The 20,579-nt window shown below is 44.8% G+C and overlaps 1 protein-coding gene across 1 annotated transcript in view; it reads left to right on the top strand.

The window, feature by feature from the left end:
- Nucleotides 1–20,579, top strand: part of ARHGAP31 (Rho GTPase activating protein 31) — a 529,489-nt gene that overhangs the window by 216,131 nt on the left and 292,779 nt on the right. The window contains exon 2 of the mRNA XM_086935536.1: nt 7,471–7,573. Coding sequence (XP_086791662.1) covers nt 7,471–7,573 — 103 coding nt within the window. The remainder of the gene's footprint in view (nt 1–7,470; nt 7,574–20,579) is intronic.

Genomic DNA, 20,579 nt, shown 5'->3' with positions numbered 1-20,579 from the left:
TAAAAATACAATGTAACTAGTGCTGAAGACAAGGAAGCTACCCTTGTTTATTGTCCCTTCTTCCCTCGCGCGACCCCCCCTCAGACAGGCAAACTTTTTTATTTCCGATATTAGCGCTGAGATGTGTTTATTTTTACAGCCCTTTCGCATCTGCTCTAGTCCTTCCCCGTGTGAAAGTGTGGCCTTTTCTGCACGTCTGCCTCCTCTCTCGCCCCCACAAGGACCGAGTCCTGGACCCCTCCCCGCGGCGCGCGCGTGAACCGCATGTCCCTTTGATAAAGCGACGCGTCTCATCTCTGCTGAGAAAGGAATCATTTAATCGTAGCGCCGCTCAAGGGAATTCGTTCTGCTGCTGGGTAATGGTGCGGGCGCAGCCGGGCCCGAAACAAAACCCGCCATGAAGGCCCTTCCGGAACTTTAAACTGGGCTTATGAATGGTGCACAGACCTCGGAAAGATCCGCGGATCTCACTGTTGCTTGAAAATGGTGCGAATCGTGGCGACGTCAGCCGCCCGTTCTACACGGGAAAGGTTGCCTGGTCCAGGCAGTTGCTTTAGAAAGGCTCAGCTCAGCTGAACATTAAAAAGTCAAGAAAATACTTTGTAACACGGGGTAAAAAAAAGTGGTCTTTGAGTGATAGAAAACTCGTTTTGGGATAAGTATGAATCGTTTAACAAAGTCACCGACGGCCCCAGTGGCATTTTACAAATAGACAACGTGCGGTATAAAGGCTACAGAAGCCACCTAGAGGCCCACCAGGGGTTCGGCAAGCTGCAACCCCCAAGAGTGACTCAAAACCAAAACTTCTGAAAATATTACACGCTGTTGTGTCCACTACCAGTGTTGTACTGGCTTAATGTGCAGTTCGGCACTATCACAGGCAGGCGGGAAACTAGAGCCAATTTTTTGTTGGGGGGGAGGGGGGGGGTTGAAAAATATTTCGGGGAGGGGGGGCTATTCTTCCAACCATAGACAGAGTGGCTGTAAAATGGGGTGAAAACACAACAAAATCCTAATTTACAAGAAAATGGTCTTTTAAAGACCTGTTAAGTACTCCTAATTTACAAGTAAATGGTCTTTTAAAGACCTGTTAAGTACTCGGGTGTGGCTGCAATTAGATGGTCGCCAGCCAGTGAAGCTGTGTCCCCCTGGGCTGACACACATGCCGGAGGTGGGGGGGGGGGGGGGGGGGGTGGTATGTGGGGCTGAAGCCCCGTGAGCTCAATGGGTGTTGCACGCCTGATCACAGGGCCAATGTGAGGGATGGGTTTTGCCCATCACTGAGCTGACCTTGTGATACAACCTCAAGTGTGACAAAGCGTCACACATCAATAAGACCACCGAAACAGCGTCTAAAAAATTCAAAATGAATATGGAGTAATGAGGCTACTGCCTCGGTATCCAAAAACTCACCACTGTCAGAAGGAATCTGACAGACGAAAAGAAGACGTGTAGGGTGGGTTTTGTCAGTCCCGTCACAATCCACAGAACCAAAAATCAGCTACACTGGCCCTTTCAAGCTGACCCATCCAGCAACGCCAGAGTGCTCGATACGCCAGTCCGACATTGCCACTGACGCATTGAACCCCACCTACGGGGGTTATGCCCACACCATCTTTGTTTTTTTGGCAAGACTGATTGGGGCCAGGGCCTGTGTTAGGGCAGTGTGACTGGTACGGCCACGCTGGGCGCTGAACTCAGGGGGTAGGGCACTGGGTTTAGCAGTAACTCACGATTTAAAAACACCTGCAGCAGAGTGCTTGTGAGTCCAGATTTCAGGCAGCAATAAAAATGTCAAGATAACTCTTTTTAAAACAACTATGCAGCTAATTCAATCCCTTATGATGCCAAACAATACTGAATTGTAGTCATAATCACAGTATATTTGTATTCACAAATGCATTCCCCTTCCCAATTGGCATTCTTACAGCAAGGCTGACACTAAAAGCTCTATTCCATTTAATATTGTGAAATCTAATGTTTATCTTCTTAATGCTCTTCTCCTGTCTTGTTTCTAATCTTTATATTGTGTACACTCCCCTAGTTAAACAGTGACCTACAGCTCATCTGAGTTAGAGAAATGGAAATGGGGAGGAAACACTTGAATGGTAGAGAGTTAAAAGAAAAATATGGGGAGAGATGGGAAATGGAGAGCAAGGTAAATCGATAGGGAATGTAGGGAGAGGTGTTGGGTAAAGAGCAACAGGTGAGGCAGCCAGAAAGAGGTAGAAATAGGAAGAGAAAGGTAGAGAAGGAAAGGTTAAGAAAGGATTTAGAGTGAGAAAGCAACACAAAAAGATGATGCATGGAATACTGCACATTGTGAAACATTCACCCCCAGTCACAGATCGGTGTTAAATTATTTTATCCACCATACCACCCCAGTTTGGTCCCAGCCATATGCAGATCAGTCATGACCCTGCTCCTCATGGGAACAGTCCAGCCCGAACTTCCAGGCCAGATCCTCCCTGGACTGGAAACAAGCATCCCAGGACCGGTTTCGGGGCATCACCCCTCATTAGCCAGGCCAGCTTGAATTCTTTCTGCAATTAGAGTGAGGAAGAGCAGCAGGGAGAGCCAGAGACAGGGAGAAGGTGTTGAAGAAAGCTTGGGGGAGGTGGGATGCACCAAGGGTGTGTGTGAGAGAGAGAGATGAGGTGGAGGGAGCTAAGGTAGAGAGGCTGCTTTGAAGTAGAGAAGGAGCTACACAGAGATGAAAGAAAGGGAGAGGGGGTGATGATAGAGAAAAAGAGGGAGAGGCAGACAAGGCCAAGAGAGGTAACAAGAAAAGGGTAAAGAGCTTAGCATTGTGAGGAAAAGTGAAGAGGAGGAGAGAGGTAAGCAGTAGAGAGGTGAGCTAGCAAACAAATAGTGAGGTAAACTGAAATGTTAGGTAGAAAGCGCAGAGATGAAGTAGATACAGAATGAGACAGTGAGACAAATGGGGTAGTGATATTTGAGGATGAGAAAGAAATGAGAAAGTGAAAAGTGCAGTAGAAATTTGTGAGAGAGACAGCAAGGCGAGAGAGGTGTGGTATAGGAAGATGGCGAGTGAGGAAGTTGAGTTAAAGAGTGGAGGGTGAGAGAGGGGAAGTAGAGGGCGAGATACAAGAAGTGAGAAGCAAATCGAGTGGTGAAATGCACAGTGATGGATGAGATATAGAGAATTAAGGTAGTAAATGGGCTCAGAGGTAGAGATAAGCACAAAGAGTAGGAAAGTGAGGTGGGGGGATGAGAGAGGTAGGGTATAGACACATGTAGTGAGAGGTGAATTAGGCAGCTGTGAAGATGAGACAAAGCAGTGACAGAGAGACAGTGAAGGTAAGGTGAGAAAGATAAAGAGGGAGGTGCTAGGTAGAGCAGCGAGTTAAAGTAAGGAGGGAGCCATGAGCAAAAAAGAGAGATAAGTCTGCGAAAGAGAGACAGAGTGCCATACACAAAGATGACATCGAGGTCGTCAGAGATAGGCGAAATCGAAAAAAAGTATAGGAATTTAATTGGTGAGGTGGAGAATCATGTGGTACAATAAGAAGGAAAATGGAAAGAGAAGTGATTTGGGGAAGGTTTCTGTAGAAAGAGAGAGAAGAGATGTTGAGAATCAAGGTAGACAGAGGAAGGCAAGGTGAGGAGATTCAATCCATTTTTATAGTGAAAGTGGCATAGACCTCACAGCGGCTGGAGACAGGGGGCCCAATTCACAGAACTAACTTAAGACAAAATCCTAAACTTACTACTTTTGGTATTCACAGAAGTTAGGATTTTGTCTTAAGACAGACTTAAGTTAGGATCCTGTCTTAAGTCTGTCTTAAGACAGACTTAAGACACACTTAAGCCAAAATCCTAACTTCTGTGAATACCAAAAGTAGTAAGTTTAGGATTTTGTCTTAAGTTAGTTCTGTGAATCGGGCCCCATGACTCTACTACACCAGATCCAAGGCTGTTCGCCTCCTTAGCAGGTCTCCGTTAGTGATATAAACCCACAAGTCTAGCCAAGCTGCATGATCACCGCAAGATCTTAGTCCAGGGTAGTAAGGGAGAACAAGCAACAGCAGGAAAAGAGCTCAAGATAAATTGACAGATTCACTACTGTGTCATACAATGCAGCACAGCGTCGAAACTTGCCGTGCTGCATTGCGTGAGAGGCGAGAGCAGGACAGCACGGTATCTACTAAGGGCCTGATTACAAGTATAGGTGCTACTCATCACACCTGATAACAATATCACAGAGTATGTTATTTATCGGGTGCAATAAATAACACCTGTTACGAGTTACTGGGGAATAACGTATATACTGGCGTTAAACACACCTAAATCCGTATGGTATGGTAAATACTGTTTAACCTGCTGAAATTTAATGACAGTTGAGGTATTTAACTCATCCGATAATTATTTTGCTCAGACATACTTTTAAACTTTTCCCACTTTGTATTTGTGCAGTACAATGTAGCACACATGCACTGTGTGAAAAGTTAGAAAAAAAGAAAACTTTTCTCCTACTTTGTGCATACCACAGTTTTTGGAACAGCTGCCTTTATGTCTGAATCAATGTCCATTTACTTATGATGAATATATAGGGAATGTGTCCTCATTTCACTTTTATGGAGAACCAGCCCTAATTGCCATGACAAATCTAAACTTATCATTTTGTTCTTTTACTGCAGTCTCCTCCTGCTTTCAGTTTTGCAGCTCAGATTACAGCAACATGGCATCCAGGAGTAGCTCTCATGTCATGGATAGGGAATGTTAGCGCTCTAGTTGTTCATTAGAGGTCTGTGGTGAAGCTGCAGTAAAACACAGGGGAATCAGCTGCTGTTGGAAACACATTGTACTCAGCAGGTCAGACTTTTTCCTTACATGGATACAGAAGATATTTCTAAATTTATTGAAAATGTGTCCTTATTTTAGCTTTTGGAGCATTAACTATAATTCACCTGACAAAATCATAAGAGAAAACTATTTCCTATCAAAGGTGCTTCATTAAATCTAAAAAAAAAACATTTTCACAGGGAGAGATCACTTTAGAACTCAGCACAGTACCTAAAATTAATAAAATACCACCAATAAATGTTTTATATTTTGATTCAAATCTGTAGTCACCCTTGCTATGTGCTCCTTTGTGTGACCCTCAAAATAAGTAATTCATTAACATGAATTTCAATAGGAGGAAAATAGTGGATATTTATCACCAAAAACAAAATTCAAAAGTTAGGCTTCAATACCTTCCCACCCAAATAGTACCATGAAAGAACACACAGTCTAACAAAACCCCAAGTAATACAGTGCTGATTGACCTCACCTTGGGCCCCTGACCCCACTAGTAAATAGGTACCTAGAAGTGTCTTCCCCCTTTTGACATTTTTACTTAAATATTGACCTGAAACATATTGTGTTATTAAAAAATGTCTTAGCCAGAATACACAACATGAAAAATGTTGTGAATGTAAGTATATATAGGTAGGTATAGAGTTACTATTCTTAACTCCATATTTACATACCATGAATATATATATAGGCAATGTGTATATATATATATATATATTGGCAAAACGCAAAAACCCAAAGCTCCCGGGTTTTCAAGGAAATGAGAGCACTCAAAGCCAATTCGGCGTAGGTCAGCCAAGTCTTTTATTTATCAAAGACCTCCTCGATAGTCAGTTATCAATTCTTTTAAAAGTTCATGGTTGGGTTTCTCATAGGAGGGGACCAATAGAATTCTCAATCCCCTAGGAACCCTCCCAACTTCCAAATATTTTTGAAGGCTGGTGGCCTCCCACCACTTGCGAATTTCTCGCTCATATGTCTTTTCAAGGGTGGCAAATAATTTAGTCAATGTATCAGGTGTGCTTGCTGCCTGTAGTGGAGTGGTTTTCTTTCGTGCCCCTGTTTGGGGAATAAACAGAGAGTCTGCCGCTTGCTCCCTCTCACTATCAGTGAACATATCTTTTGTCGAGGGGTTGAATTTCCTTTGCGTGGCTTTACCTCTCGCTCAGGCTGTACGTGTCCTTGCCGGATATTTAGAAAGTAATGACAGCGTCGCTCACTCACCCGTTCCTGAATTCCCAGCCGCCGAGTTCCCTCACGGTCAGTTGTTCTTTCCCGGGTTGTGTTAGCAAAATCTCGCTTTTAGTTCCAAAAAAAAAAAAATATATATATATATATATATATATATATATATATATATATATATATATATATATATATATATATATATATATATATAGATAGATAGATATGGAATTATACATTTATAGATACGTATTTAGTCTTACTTTCACACTATCCTGATAGTTGCTATTCTGATTACAATCTTTTTGTACCACAATATATGATATTTAGTATTTTAGTATTATATTAGCTGTGAGGTCAAAATATATGTGCTAAATTCAACTTCTTATAATTCTCCTGACTTTACTTGCAAATGTTCTGTTAGTTTGGAATGGATCAGTTCACTAACTGTGTAGGTTTCCTTCTGGTAATTAAAAAAAAAAAAGGTATCCATTGGGACATGATGTTGTGACATCCAGAGAGAGAGAGAGAGAGAGTACTCAAAGCTATGAGGTGGCATGCATCAAACATTTTTGTATTCGTAAACAGGCCGATTCACAGAAGCAGCCGGTTGGAGAACGCAAAACATGCTTATCAGATGCAGCAAACCAAATTTCACGATTCGGTGTTACCGAATCGCAAAGTGGGTTTGTGATTCGCTATTAGGAAGGGGCGTGTGTAGGGTGTCCCTCCCTAATACCGAATCACATTGGTATGTAGGAAATGGGGTCACAAAACATTCACATTTTACCACCTACACTAAGTAAGTGGTAAAACATTCGCAAATGGGAAGGGGTCCTCAAGGGACCCCTTACCTTTTGTGAATGTTTGTTACATCGTTTTTTAAGAGCAGTCAGTAGTCCCACGGACCACTGCCTTCTCATAAAAAATTAAAAGAAAAGTTTATTTTTGTTTTTGAAATGCATCCCGTTTTCCTTTAAGGAAAATGGACTGCATTAAAAAAATTGCTCCATTGAAATGCAATCACAGACATGGTGGTCTGCTGACCCCAGCAGGCCACCATCCCTGTGATTCTTGACATTCCTAGGAGGTCGCAAATTGTGACCTACCTTATTAATATTCATGAGGTAGGTAATTTGCGATCTCCTAGTAATCGTAAAAAGTGTTCAACACTCTTTCATGCATGCCGTTTAGCGATTTCCTAATTGCGAATCGCGAGGATTCGTAATTAGGGAATCGCAAAATGGTTGCTTCATGCATCTGGTCCTAAATGTACTGGTCATGGAAGTCATTCTATGCTGACGTCAACATCAGGGACAGGCTAAAAAGAAAGGCCAATTTAGCATGGTTCGTTTGAGGCTTAACTCAACTAGATCGCTAAGTCAAAGTCTACATTTTGCATTCATTTTGTACTAAATTTGCAATGTGCCATCATATCTGACTCCCTGTATTTTCTTTCTACAGTTCCCCTTGTGCTGAAGACCTGTGCAGAGTTTATTGAAACCTACGGAGTCGTGGACGGAATCTACCGGCTCTCTGGAGTAACATCGAACATCCAGAAACTGAGGTAAGAAGCATGGCTACAGACCTCCAGCCAGAGTCTTGCTGCTATCGATAGTGGTTAAGCTTGCCACAGTGAACGTGAGCCTGAGTGCCAGGATCCAGTCAATGGGATGAGGTGTCAAGGCCTTGCTGGCACTAGGTCAGACATTCCCCTATCCAGACTGATGGAATCTTTACAATGCAGGGGCCCTTGGTGTTCTTAGGAGACCTGCACTTTGTTCTAGTACCTGGAGATCATGTGCGATGGATGTGTCTCGCCCTTTGTGCGATGCATCATTTTTTCTAGTACCTGGAGATCATGTGTGATAGACGTGACTCTCCCTTTGTGCAACACATCATTTCTATTAGTACCTGAATATCATGTGTGATGGATGTGACTTCACCTTTGTGCAATGCATCATATCTTCTAGTACCTGGAGATCATGTGTGACGCATGTGACTCAAACTTTGTGCAACGCATCATTTCTTCTAGTACCTGAATATCATGTGTGATGGATGTGACTCGCCTTTTGTGCAACGCATCATTTCTTCTAGTACCTAGAGGTCATGTGTGATGGATGTGACTCCACCTTTGTGCAGTGCATCACATCTTCTAGTACCTGGAGATCATGTGTGAAGGATGTGACTTACCTTTTATGCAAAGCATCATTTCTTCTAGTACCTGGAGATCATGTGTGATGGATGTGACTCACCCTTTGTGCAACGCATAATTTCTTCTAGTACCTAGAGGTCATGTGTGATGGATGTGACTCCACCTTTGTGCAGTGCATCACATCTTCTAGTACCTGGAGATCATGTGTGAAGAATGTGACTTATCTTTTGTGCAAAACTTCATTTCTTCTAGTACCTGGAGATCATGTGTGAAGGATGTGACTCGCCCTTTGTGCAACGCATCGTTCGTTCTAGTACATTTAGGTCATGTTTGATGGATGTTTCTCCACCTTTGTGCAAAGCATCTTTTATTCTAGTACCCGGAGATCATGTGTGATGGATGTGACTCCACCTTTGTGCAACGCATCATTTCTTCTAGTACATGGAGATCATGTGTGATGGATGTTTCGCCACCTTTGTGCAATGCATCACTTATTCTAGTACCTGGAGATCATGTGTGATGGATGTGACTCACCCTTTGTACAACAAATCACTTCTTCCAGTACCTGAGTATCATGTGTGATGGATGTGACTCGCCCTTTCTGCAAAGCATCATTTTTTCTAGTACCTGGAGATCATGTGTGATGGATGTGACTCACCCTTAGTGCAACGCATCACTTCTTCTAGTACCTATAGATCATGTGTGATGAATGTGACTCGCCCTTTGTGCAACCAATCACCTTTTCTAGTACCTGGAGATCATGTGTGACGGATGTGAATCGACGTATGTGCAATGCATCTCATATTCTAGTACATGTAGATTGTGTGGTGGATGTGACTCGCCCTTTGTGCAACACATCTCTTCTTATACTACTAGGAGATCATGTGTTACGGATGTGACTCGACCTATGTGCAATGCATCATATCTTCAAGCAATCTTTAGCCTGTCCGGCTCCTGTGCCTCACCCCGCTCCAGCTGCCATACACCAGCTCCATCTATAGGTGGACAGATCAGTTGGCACGCTCATGTAGGGTCCGCCAATTCTGCCTTCAGAGTTGTGACCAAGAATGAGTTTCTTGCCAACTGTGGCCCAAGAATCATGCCATCACTGCCAGCAGTATTGCCCCCTGTGTGACCCCTCCCCCCTCCTGCAAACTACTGTGAGGTTTGCTACTGTGCTAAAAGACCTTAGTATTTCAGTGAGCGAGAGCAGAATCTGGTTTCTGCTTCTCCAGGCACAGCAGCAATGCCTGCTACAAGGCGTGTCTAGCTGCCCTAAAGAGATGCAGCCCCGAGGACCACTCTGGCACCAGCCATGGTTCCGTCGCAAGGTCCATCAGGTGTCCAAGCCCTGCAAATGGGCTTTCGTAACTCACAAACGTGCCGTAGCATGTTCCTCAAGAACTTTTTGGTGTACAAAACAATTCATGGGATGGACCGTTTTGTGGGTCGTCACCTCTCCAGGAGTGTGAAGTTACACGTTTTTGTAGAGAAGCCCCATTGACATAAATTAGGCAAGAGAATTGTGATGAGCGCGGCTGGAGGGGAGGGCACCTTCCAATATTTATACCACACTTTTACAGATTAATCATGTTTGGAGGAATTCCTGTATCCTGATGTTACATTTCAGATGTGTGTAGGCTGAGGATCAGAAGGTACTGAAGGAGGTGAGCCATCAAAGAGCACTGATAGTCGCGTCACAAATGTTGGACACACTGAGGCGCTCATTCGAAATGTGATAGTCCTCGTTAATTCTCTGACTGATGTCAAACAAATCATTCGTATTATGATATTGTAAAAGCGGCATCACCACTATCGGTATTCTGGGATCATCCATGTTTTAGTGTCTTTGCACACCATAGACTCATCCACAGACCCCAGAGGATGGGCCCTCAGAGCAGCAGAGACAGAGCCCACAGCAGAGTTTATATCCCTTTTGTTTCATACAACAGGGACCGTGGTAAGTGGAGGTTCATGAGCTTGTGACTTACTAGTTTAAAGCTCCTGGACTTCATTAGTCTCGGGTCTTCAGTTAGCACTGATCATCAGCTGGCACGTATCTTCCGCTAGCACAGGTCGTCAGTTGGCACGGGTCTTCCGCTGGCACAAGTCTTCACCTGGCACAGCTCTTCAGTTGGCAGAGGGGTTCAGCTGGTACAGGGCTTCAGCTGGCACTGGGCATCAGTTAGCACAGGTCACAGGTCTTCAGTTGACACGGGTCTTTAGCTAGCACAGGTCTTCAGTTGGCAGAGGTCACAGGGCTTCAGCTGGCACGGGTCTTCAGCTTGCACAGATCTTCAGCTGGCACAGACCTTCAGCTGGCTCATGGCTTCAGTCGGCACAGGTGTTCAGTTTGCACGGGTCTCTAGCTAGCACAGGGCTTCGATGGCACAGATCTTCAGTTGGCACAGTGAAACAGTTGGCACAGGGCATCAGTTGGCACAGGCCTTCAGCTGTCACAGGGCTACAGCTGGGACTGGTCTTCAGCTGGCACAAGTCTTCAGCTGGCACAGAGTTTCATTTGACACAGGTCTTCAGTTGGCTTCAGTTGGTCAAGGTCTTCAGCTGGTGCAAGGCTTCATTGAGCTGCATATTAGCTGCTGTTTTGGTTGTCTTCCTCTGTGCACTTTGTGGCCGTGGTGATGGCAGCGCCGGTACCTTTTTAATGGAGTCCAGGATAATGTTTGCCCTTTTGTGTCAGCTGCAGCCTTGGAAGTGGGCAGTGCGGTCGGGCAAGGCGTGGGATTTGCGTTAAGGTGATTCCTTGATAACGACATCAACTGGCATTAAGGCCTTGGAAGTTCCTACTTGATGAGGAAATCAGTGAGTGCATGTCAGACCATGAGAAATTTGGTATGAGATGGCATCCTTGAGCAAGGGGCACGAGCATGGCATGAGTGATGGGTCAGCTATAAGAGAGAGCTTTCAAAAAATGGTCATTTTAAGGTTACCATGCTTACTTGTTTATATGAATGCTTCAATTACTATCATAAAAGTCCATCAAATCAATTGAAAATGCTGCTACCCTTGTCTGTGAGCTCATCTAATGCTGAAAAGAGGTGGTTCTGGTCATTATAACAGCTGGAATCAACGTTTCCGCTGCTTGGTTTTAGGCTGCTTACGACACCTTACAAACCCAGGATAAACATACAGCACATATTCTGTTAATGTGTTCATGTTTCAACATTTGAGCATTTAAACATGTTTCCCATTAAGAATATTTATATCTGTAGAACATCCTGATGGCGGCTCTTCAGCTTGCCCCTCACATGCAGAGCATTAGCACCCCAGGTGGAATGATGGGATCACATTATCAGCACTTGCCTTTGGCTTGAAGTCCATTATTGCCGGGGAGAGAAATTAACAGCTGTTATTGCCTGAAGACAAAGGTCCCGATACACAGAATTAACTTAAGACTCAATCCTAAACTTACTACTATTTTGGTATTCACAGAATGCACTTACTACTTTTGGCATTCACAGAATGCACTTACTACTTTTGGTATTCACAGAAGTTAGGATTTTGTCTTAAGTTTGTCGTAAGACAAACTTAAGACAAATTTAAGACAGACTTAAGAGAAACTTAAGACAAAATCCTAACTTCTTTGAATACCAAAATAGTAGTAAGTTTAGGATTGAGTTTTAAGTTCATTCTGTGAATCGGGCCCAAGGACAATAACACTTAAATACATGCGAGTTGAAGCTCTGTGATTCCTGTTCACATTGGACTGGTGGCAATTTCCTTTCATTATGGATTAGTTGTCTGAAGACCACTTTCCCCATTAGAATGTGCTGTACTCTACAGATATGTCCAGGCAGTTCCATTAGATAGCGTTCGGTTCTTTTTTTATTAAATCTATGTTCTGTCCATTTATGCACATCAGTAGTAAACTATAATGGCCATTTCAACTTCCCAAGAGCACTGTACATGTTGCTTTGTTCTGATCTTGGCTCAAACTCTCGACCTGGGTATGTGTCGATTTTGTTTTGACATACCCTTGAATATACTAAAAATACCTTCACTACCACTCCCTTCCAGTCCCTTATGGCTACAGCTTTTCCATCTCTCATCCTCACAGCTTTGATTCCCTTCCCTGCACTCTTGGAGAGCTCTGACTTCACATCCATGACCTCTGGCACCCCAGAATCCAACCATTTCTCATGACAATCTCTTGTACAGTAGAGATCGGGTAAAATCGGTGCTTTTAATTACCCAACTCTTTCTACCCTGGGTCCTCGACCCATTCTCCGGTCACTATTTATCATTCGGAGTCACCTGGGATTTTTGGGGCATTCATTTCACTGAGTGAGGTTGTCAATGGCACTAGTTCTTAGAGACCCTCATCTAATTATTAATGATAGATTCTTTGTCTTGAGCTCCAAATGAGAGATTCGCAGATCTATGTCACAAGGATGCATATATAGCCCTACAGGACAGTGTGTGACACACTGTGCCAAAAAGAGTTGTGTTTTTCCTACATGTCCTAGCTGCATGCAAAGAGTCTTGATTTAGCTTTGACCATCATGTCTTAAATCTCAGCTGTCTTCAAACAGTACTTACCTTACTCATAGGGAGCAGCCCCTCTGCGGTTAACACAAACAACGCAGAAGCACCTTCACAACACGCTTAGTGCTATGCAAACTCACTGCAAAGCATTGCCAGCCACGTGCACTTGGTGTGGGTTCTGGTGAGACTTCGGGATTCTAATGAAAAGTAATCAGGCTCAGGGCGCTCTCGGGCTCAACCACCTGGTACACATTCATCAGTCGAGAAACGACCATGAAAGGAGCAGACTGAAATGCAAACGTGCAACATCAGTGAAGCCATGTTCACGACCATACATGCGATCAGACAAACATGCTGTCTGGATAAAGAGCTATGTTATGTGTTGCATCTAATAAGCATTACTATTGTGTTTGCTGACTAGCCCCACAAGTAAGAACGTGTTCCATCTCTAGGAAGAAGTCCAGGTGCGCTGATAATTGCCTCACAATTTGATTCCAGGAATGAATTCTTCTGTGTCTTGGTACCAAAGGCCCTTCTCAAGGGTCTGTGTCTTATCAGGGCATTGAGACCTTCGCGTGAGTAGTTGCGCTTTAGAAACCCTGATTGATTGATTTCCAATTGATGTCAATAGATCAGCGCTGTCTGCAAAGTATGATCATGGGGCATGGTTTTTGATTTCCTGGTGTACGTAGTGCCTGCGGTGGATGGTCCCAGGTTGGTGTTGGGTTGGCCCCTTGGTGTGTAGATAGGAGAACCGAAAAATTTGAGATGCAGCGTAGTTATTTATGTTATTTTATTTATTTATTTATTTGAAAGGTTTTATATAGCGCTGGCTACATCCAAGGGTATCAGAGCGCTTCACACCAACATTGAAAATAAGAGGAAGAAAATAACAATAAACAGTATACGAAGCAAATTACATCAGACATCACACGAAAATAAAGGCATAAATAGAATAACGTAATGAGCATTGTGCATATATCGTAATAGAGAGCAGATTATTATGATCAGTATGTCATTGTGATAAGTAAGCTATACAATGTATTAGGGAGGGCATGGTAGGCAGACTCCTGGGGGGCAACAGTATGATGAGGGGGGACCTAGGATCTAATTACCCCAAGAATTTAGTGAGAAGGTGAATTTTAAGGTCTCTTTTGAAGCATTTTAAGGTCTCTTTTGAAGCTGTCATAGGAGGGGTTGCACCGGAGGTCTTTGGGGAGGGCGTTCCAGATGGTTGGGGCCTTGCCAGAGAAGGAGCGGGATTTAGATGCGCTTTTTTTAGAACATGTGGAATTAGAAGAAGGGTGTTAGTGCTTCTCAGCGATCTGGCACCGCCAGCTTTTTTGAGTTTCGTTGAGAGGTATGTTGGAGGGTCCTGATAGAGGGCTTTGTGTGTGAAACATGCAATTTTGTAAGAAGATCTGCCTTCGATGGGGAGCCATTTGCGGGTTTTGAGGGTAGGGGAGATGTGGTCAAAACGTTTACTGTTAGTTGTTAATCTAGCTGCGAGATCAAGGACTGGTTTGATGGGGGTGACGTGGCACTCTAGGTAGCTCTTTGCCAGGTTATGTTCTGCGATCATGAGTGGTGATCTTCTGCTCAGGAGGCATACATCCAAAAGCCTTCATGTTGGGGAGATTTGTCTTCAGCATTATCTTGCTCTGAAGAAGCTCTCCGCATACCTTCTTGCCATGCTCGGTTCGGCAGACATGAGTGGTGATCTAAAACGTAGAAAACAAAAATTCAAAAGCTTTCATGTTGGTGAAATTTGTTGTGAGTCTTATTTTGCTATTGTGGATGATTGTCAGTCAGGTGCATTTGCCATCAACTGAGTTAACAATGAGATGGCATCTGCCTGGAATCACTTTGTAGGACAGGATTGGCTAAGCATCTAGAAAGGTGTGTTCCCAAGATGGTGCATAGATCTTGTGATCAATGTTAGTCAGGTCATTCATGAATAATTTAGTATTTGTCATCCAGGAATGTTTCTCGTTGTTAAGAGGGTAGTCACTGTTGAATTTCTTCTTGGTCTTTCTCATGCAGCATAAGCAGATGGTCCATTTTGAAGTAGTCTGGCAAGTATGGGATGACATCCTTAAGCCAGGGACAAAAGCATGCCTTCAGTCACAGATCAGGAACACCATAGATCTATAAATGGTAAACATTCAAAGGATACCCAAACCCTTAGTTTTAGGTCAAGCCTACCAGACTTGAAAGACATATTGTTGGCTACCAAGATCATACAGGAGTTTACAGCCCATCCATTGCTTAGCATTGATTGGCGTTGCTGTCAGTCTTATTTGCTTGCTTCTAATTCAACTGTACAAAAGGGGGTGGTGATGGACGGAGCATCTGAATCAATCAAACACTCACACCCAGTCAAAAGATCTGGGTTTAATCCATCACCGTTCTTTAGCCCAGTCTGCCACCCCCGTTCAGACATGGCTATATGCAAATCAGTCTGACCCTGTGCCTCATGGGAACAGTCCAGCCCGAACTGCCAAGACATGTCTTCCGTGGACCGGAAACAAGCTTCCGTGGACCGGTTTCTGGCATTCCAGCCGTCTTCAGCCCGGCTTGCTTGAATCCAGTGGCAAAGTGAGCAAGGGACTCACGTCTGAGCATACCCTGCCACACTTATGGCACACCCACTCAAAAGATCTGGGTTTAATCCATCACCGTTCTTTAGCCCACTCTGCCACCCCAGTTCAGATATGGCTATATGCAAATCAGTCTGACCCTGTGCCTTTTGTACCGCTTTTGGCCGCCATAAGTGTGGCAGGGTATGCTCAGACGTGAAGCTTGTTTCCGGTCCAGGGAAGACATGGCTTGGCAGTTCGGCTGCAGCCTTCGATACCGTGGATCATAACATCCTTCTCAGCCGTTTGCAAGGAGTAGGAATCGGAGGCCCTGCACTATCTTGGTTGGAGAGTTTCCTTTCCGGGAGGTCACAATCTGTCAGCCTGGGCCCCTTCCGCTCCACCTCTAGGGGGCTCACAAAGGGGGTGCCACAGGGCTCGTGTCTTAGCCCAACATTGTTTAATGTATACGTGGCCCCCCTTGCTGAGATTGTGCGGAAGTATGGGTTCACACCGATCTCCTACGCTGACGACACCCAGCTCCTCTACCCTTTTAATTCCCTTGACTCTAGAGTCAAAGAGAATTTTGCTGAGGGTATGAGGGCGGTGTCACATTGGATGGCGACGAACTGCCTCCAATGCAATGTCACAAAAACTGAGGTCATGCTCTTTGGTAAAGCAAGCATTCTCTGGTCCCCTGACTGGTGGCCGGTAGATCTTGGCCCTGCACCCACATCTAAACATCATGTAAAGAATCTCGGGGTGAAGTTGGATCAAAAGCTAACCCTGAAGGAGCACACCAACTACATTGCAGGATTGTGCTTTTATACTATTAGTCTACTTAGACGTGTCTTCCCGTATCTCCCTGCCACCTACAGAAAGACACTTGTGCAGGCTCTAGTGACCAGTCGTCTGGACTACTGCAATGGCCTGCTGACACTAGCAAATGCTGATGCAATAGGTCGCTTGCAGGTAGTCCAGAACACGGCAGCAAGACTGGTCATGGGCGCACCAGCTAGAACCCCCTCCAAACCCTTGCTGAAGGAATTACATTGGCTTCCCATACGACAGCGCATTGATTTTAAGATCTGCTGCACGGTCCATAGGTGCATTTATGGTGTAGGTCCTAAATACCTGTCTCAATCTCTGGTGTTATATCAGCCGAGCAGGTCTCTTCGCTCAAGCAACCAAACGCTTTTAAAACCTCCGGTCACAAAGAAATCCAGACAAGGAGACCGTGCCTTTTCATCGGTTGGACCTGCCTTATGGAACAATCTGCCACCTGATGTTAGATCAACTACTAACTACCTATCTTTCAGGAAAACATTAAAAACCCTTCTTTATCAAGAAGCATTCCTGTCCACTTAATTCCCCTAGATGCACTGACTGAGTACCCTATAGCTGGCTCAGCGCGGAGATACCCTTACGGGATTGATTCCAGCGCTATAAAAGAAATTAAAATAAAAAATAAAAATAAAACTGTTCCCATGAGGCACAGGGCCAGACTGATTTGCATATAGCTATGACTGAACTGGGGTGGCAGAGTGGGATAAAGAACAGTGATGGATTAAACCCAGATCTTTTGACTGGGTGTGAGTGTTTGATCGATTCAGATGCTCCGTCCATCACCACCCCATTTTGTACCGCTTTTGGCCGCCATAAGTGTGGCAGGGTATGCTCAGACGTGAGTCACTTGCTCACTTTGCCACTGGATTCAAGCAAGCCGGGCTGAAGACGGCTGGAATGCCAGAAACCGGTCCTCGGAAGCTTGTTTCCGGTCCAGGGAAGACATGGCTTGGTAGTTCGGGCTGGACTGTTCCCATGAGGCACAGGGTCAGACTGATTTGCATATAGCTATGACTGAACTGAGGTCGCAGAGTGGGCTAAAGAACGGTGATGGATTAAACCCAGATCTTTTGACTGGGTGTGAGTGTTTGATTGATTCAGATGCTCCGTCCATCACCACCCCCTTTTGTACCGCTTTTGGTCGCCATAAGTGTGGCAGGGTATTCTCAGACGGGAGTCCCTTGCTCACTTTGCCACTGGATTCAAGCAAGCCAGGCTGAAGACGGCTGGAATGCCAGAAACCGGTCCTCGGAAGCTTGTTTCCGGTCCAGGGAAGACATGGCTTTGCAGTTCGGGCTGGACTGTTCCCATGAGGCACAGGGTCAGACTGATTTGCATATAGCTATGACTGAACTGGGGTGGCAGAGTGGGCTAAAGAACGGTGATGGATTAAACCCAGATCTTTTGACTGGGTGTGAGTGTTTGATTGATTCAGATGCTCCGTCCATCACCACCCCCTTTTGTACCGATTTTGGCTGCCATAAGTGTGGCAGGGTATGCTCAGACGTGAGTCCCTTGCTCACTTTGCCACTGGATTAAAGCAAGCTGGGCTGAAGACGGCTGGAATGCCAGAAACCGGTCCTTGGAAGCTTGTTTCCGGTCCAGGGAAGACATGGCTTGGCGGTTCGGGCTGGACTGTTCCCATGAGGCACAGGGTCAGACTGATTTGCATATAGCTCTGACTGAACTGAGGTGGCAGAGTGGGCTAAAGAACGTGATGGATTAAACCCAGATCTTTTGACTGGGTGTGAGTGTTTGATTGATTCAGATGCTCCGTCCATCACCACCCCCTTTTGTACTGCTTCTTATTCAACGGCTTTTCATGTCCTAACTTGTCATTCTTGTGTTAGCTCCTCACAAAGACTATTGCCTCTTTACCATCTCTTTAATCGGTTGGCTTCTGAGCTTTCACTGATCACTTTTAGAGAACTACTTTTTTCTTTTTGTTTAAGCACTCCATAAGAGTGAATGTGTTTTCCAGCTGTCTCGTGTGCTTTTCTCCCCAACTTCACATTGCCCCTTCTGCTTCTCTCACACTACTTCCACTTATATTGCTGTCTCTCGCCTGTATGATTCTCCCTCTGTACGCCATGGTGCTCTCCTTAGCTTGTATGTTTCTATCTTTGGCCTGTGTTTGCTTGCCTGTGTTGCTTCTCTACGCCCATGTTGTTTCTTCCTCCACCTGCTATGTTTCGCTCCACTCCGCTCCCCTCCCTAACTCGTCTCCTATTATTTTTTTAATTTATATGATAAGAAAGCCATTTCTTTGTACTGTTTTTTAATTTACCGATCGGTATTCTAACAAAGGTCAAATCTGCTCGTAGTGGGTCCAGAAAGGAATAAGGTCACAACTAGCCCCCTTTCTATCAATAAATGCCAGATGATCTGATTGATTACTTTTTATGACTTTCAATTGTCACCCCCTCAATATTGCAGGGCATGGGACTTGTGTCCAGTAACAAACAGCACAGCAGCAGCAGCACATAATGAGCAGTTAAGGTGTAGCACAGTTTGCAAGCGTACGATGACAGAGGCACAGAATACAGCACCTCGGTGGGCCCTCAAGCAGCATGGCGCAGGCTACAAGCTTTGTGCAGCACCCCTTGCATGTACGTCAATGACCCTAGCGCCTTAAAGCAGCTGGTGAGGAGGATGACTTGAGAAAGGAAATTGGGGACTAAGCGATCGACCAATGCTTTGTGTTAAGTGAAAACGGCGTAAGAAGCCCATCGACAACAACATCACACAGCTCAGGAGGGGTGCTGGGTTTTGAAATATCTTATGGGTTTAAAAGCACCTGCTGCAGAGTTCCTTGTGTGTCCAACACTTTTCAGGCAACAATAAAAATGTCAAGATAGCTCTGGTCATTAATAACCCTGCAGGAGAGAGTTCAGAGGTTTGTCTAGTCGAAGGTTTGACTCACCATAAAGTAAAAACGTGTACCCTGCAGACCTGAGAATTGTATTTTATGTAGAAAGCTCATTGGGTGGCTGCTTTTGTCACAGGGATCCTTTTGTTAATTGCAGTTCATAAGTCACAGTCCAAATATAGCACTGGGAGCGCTTAACTGTCATAAAGGGCAGCATGCAGACTGAAAGGTATAGGTTAGAACGTTGTGTTTTTTCCTCAGTCTTTCATTATCTTATTGTTGCTAAAAAGGGTTTGTTTGTTTACAAATATATATATACATTTGTAGTAAAGCCAACCTCAACGACTGTACTTCGTTCTAAATCTGGAGCTTGTGTTTCTCCAGACCAAGCTCTTTTAAAATAGGTGACCAGATTCTGAAAACGAAAAACGGGACATTTAGCAAAAATAGAAGAAAGACTACAATGTTACATCAACCGAGGAGCACAGAATGGCAGTTCTTATCAACACAGAAACACAGTCGAGACACTAAATTAAATAAATCAAATGCAGTTTTGAACCCAGTATTACAGCTGTTAATTAAATTGATTTCTGATAACAGCTGCTATCTAGTTCTACTTTGAAACACACAAAAACGTGCATTCAGCTGCCTTAAGTAGACCCTCTCTGAAAACCGGGATCTGAGACACACTTGCCTAAATCTGCCGGAACAGATGGTGGATAACCGGGACTTTCCTGGCAAATCCAGGACACTTGGTCACCACAGGCGGATTGGTAAGGCGGGCACTTGGGCAATGGCCGAGGGGCCGGTACTGGAGTTCCAGCGGTGGGCTGCTTTTGAGGGCAGATTGGGGTGGCCGATTTGTGCGGTGTCTGTGTTGTTCAGATGCGGCCCAGTGGGTGCCTGAGTGGCCTTTCTGGAGGCAGATGGGCATTCATTACCTACCTCCCTTTTATCACCGGGCAGAGGTGTCACTCCCTTTCTCTCACTGGGCCGGCCCATTAAAATATGCATATTGAGCGGGGACAGGGGGCCTGAGCAAAAGTGGCCTCACTTGTTCTCTGGTGTGTTTCACCAGAGTGAACTAATCCGTGCGTTTAAAAAAATCTAAGTTAAGTTTAGAAAACATGCCTCTGTCAGAAGCCCCCCCCCCCCCTCTTTTTATCAAACTTTCCTGAAGCGGTGTTTTACAAAAATGCAGTATGCAAATGTGGGACATTTTTTTTCTGCGTGCCCCGTCAGATTTTTAATTCCAATCCATCCCTATTGGTCACCCTATCTCAACAGTCGCTGCCTACCAGTAAGGATGGCCTGTGACTCCTACACCTTGTAGTCCTCTTTGACTTATGTAACCTATTTAATGCATCTAATTGCACAGGTGTGATCCATTGTCTTTGTATAGTGTGCACGTGTGATATGCATGCCTACACTATGAGTAGCGCTATACAAGAAATGAAATACTTGTGAGAGAAGTGCTATTGGGGCACTATTGTAGGGTGGGAGTGAGGGAATTCGTGAAGCAGGAGGCCAGCCGGGCAGGCGGGCACTAACAAAGATTGCAGCACCCAGCGCCGCCGGCGCTAGCTGGCCCTGCGCCTGGTGTACGGAATAAGGATTG

This window comes from Lissotriton vulgaris, chromosome 8, assembly GCF_964263255.1.
Source record: "Lissotriton vulgaris chromosome 8, aLisVul1.2, whole genome shotgun sequence".
NCBI lineage: Eukaryota > Metazoa > Chordata > Amphibia > Caudata > Salamandridae > Lissotriton > Lissotriton vulgaris.
Note: the sequence above shows the minus strand (reverse complement) of the source record. Positions and strands in the feature narration are given on the sequence as shown.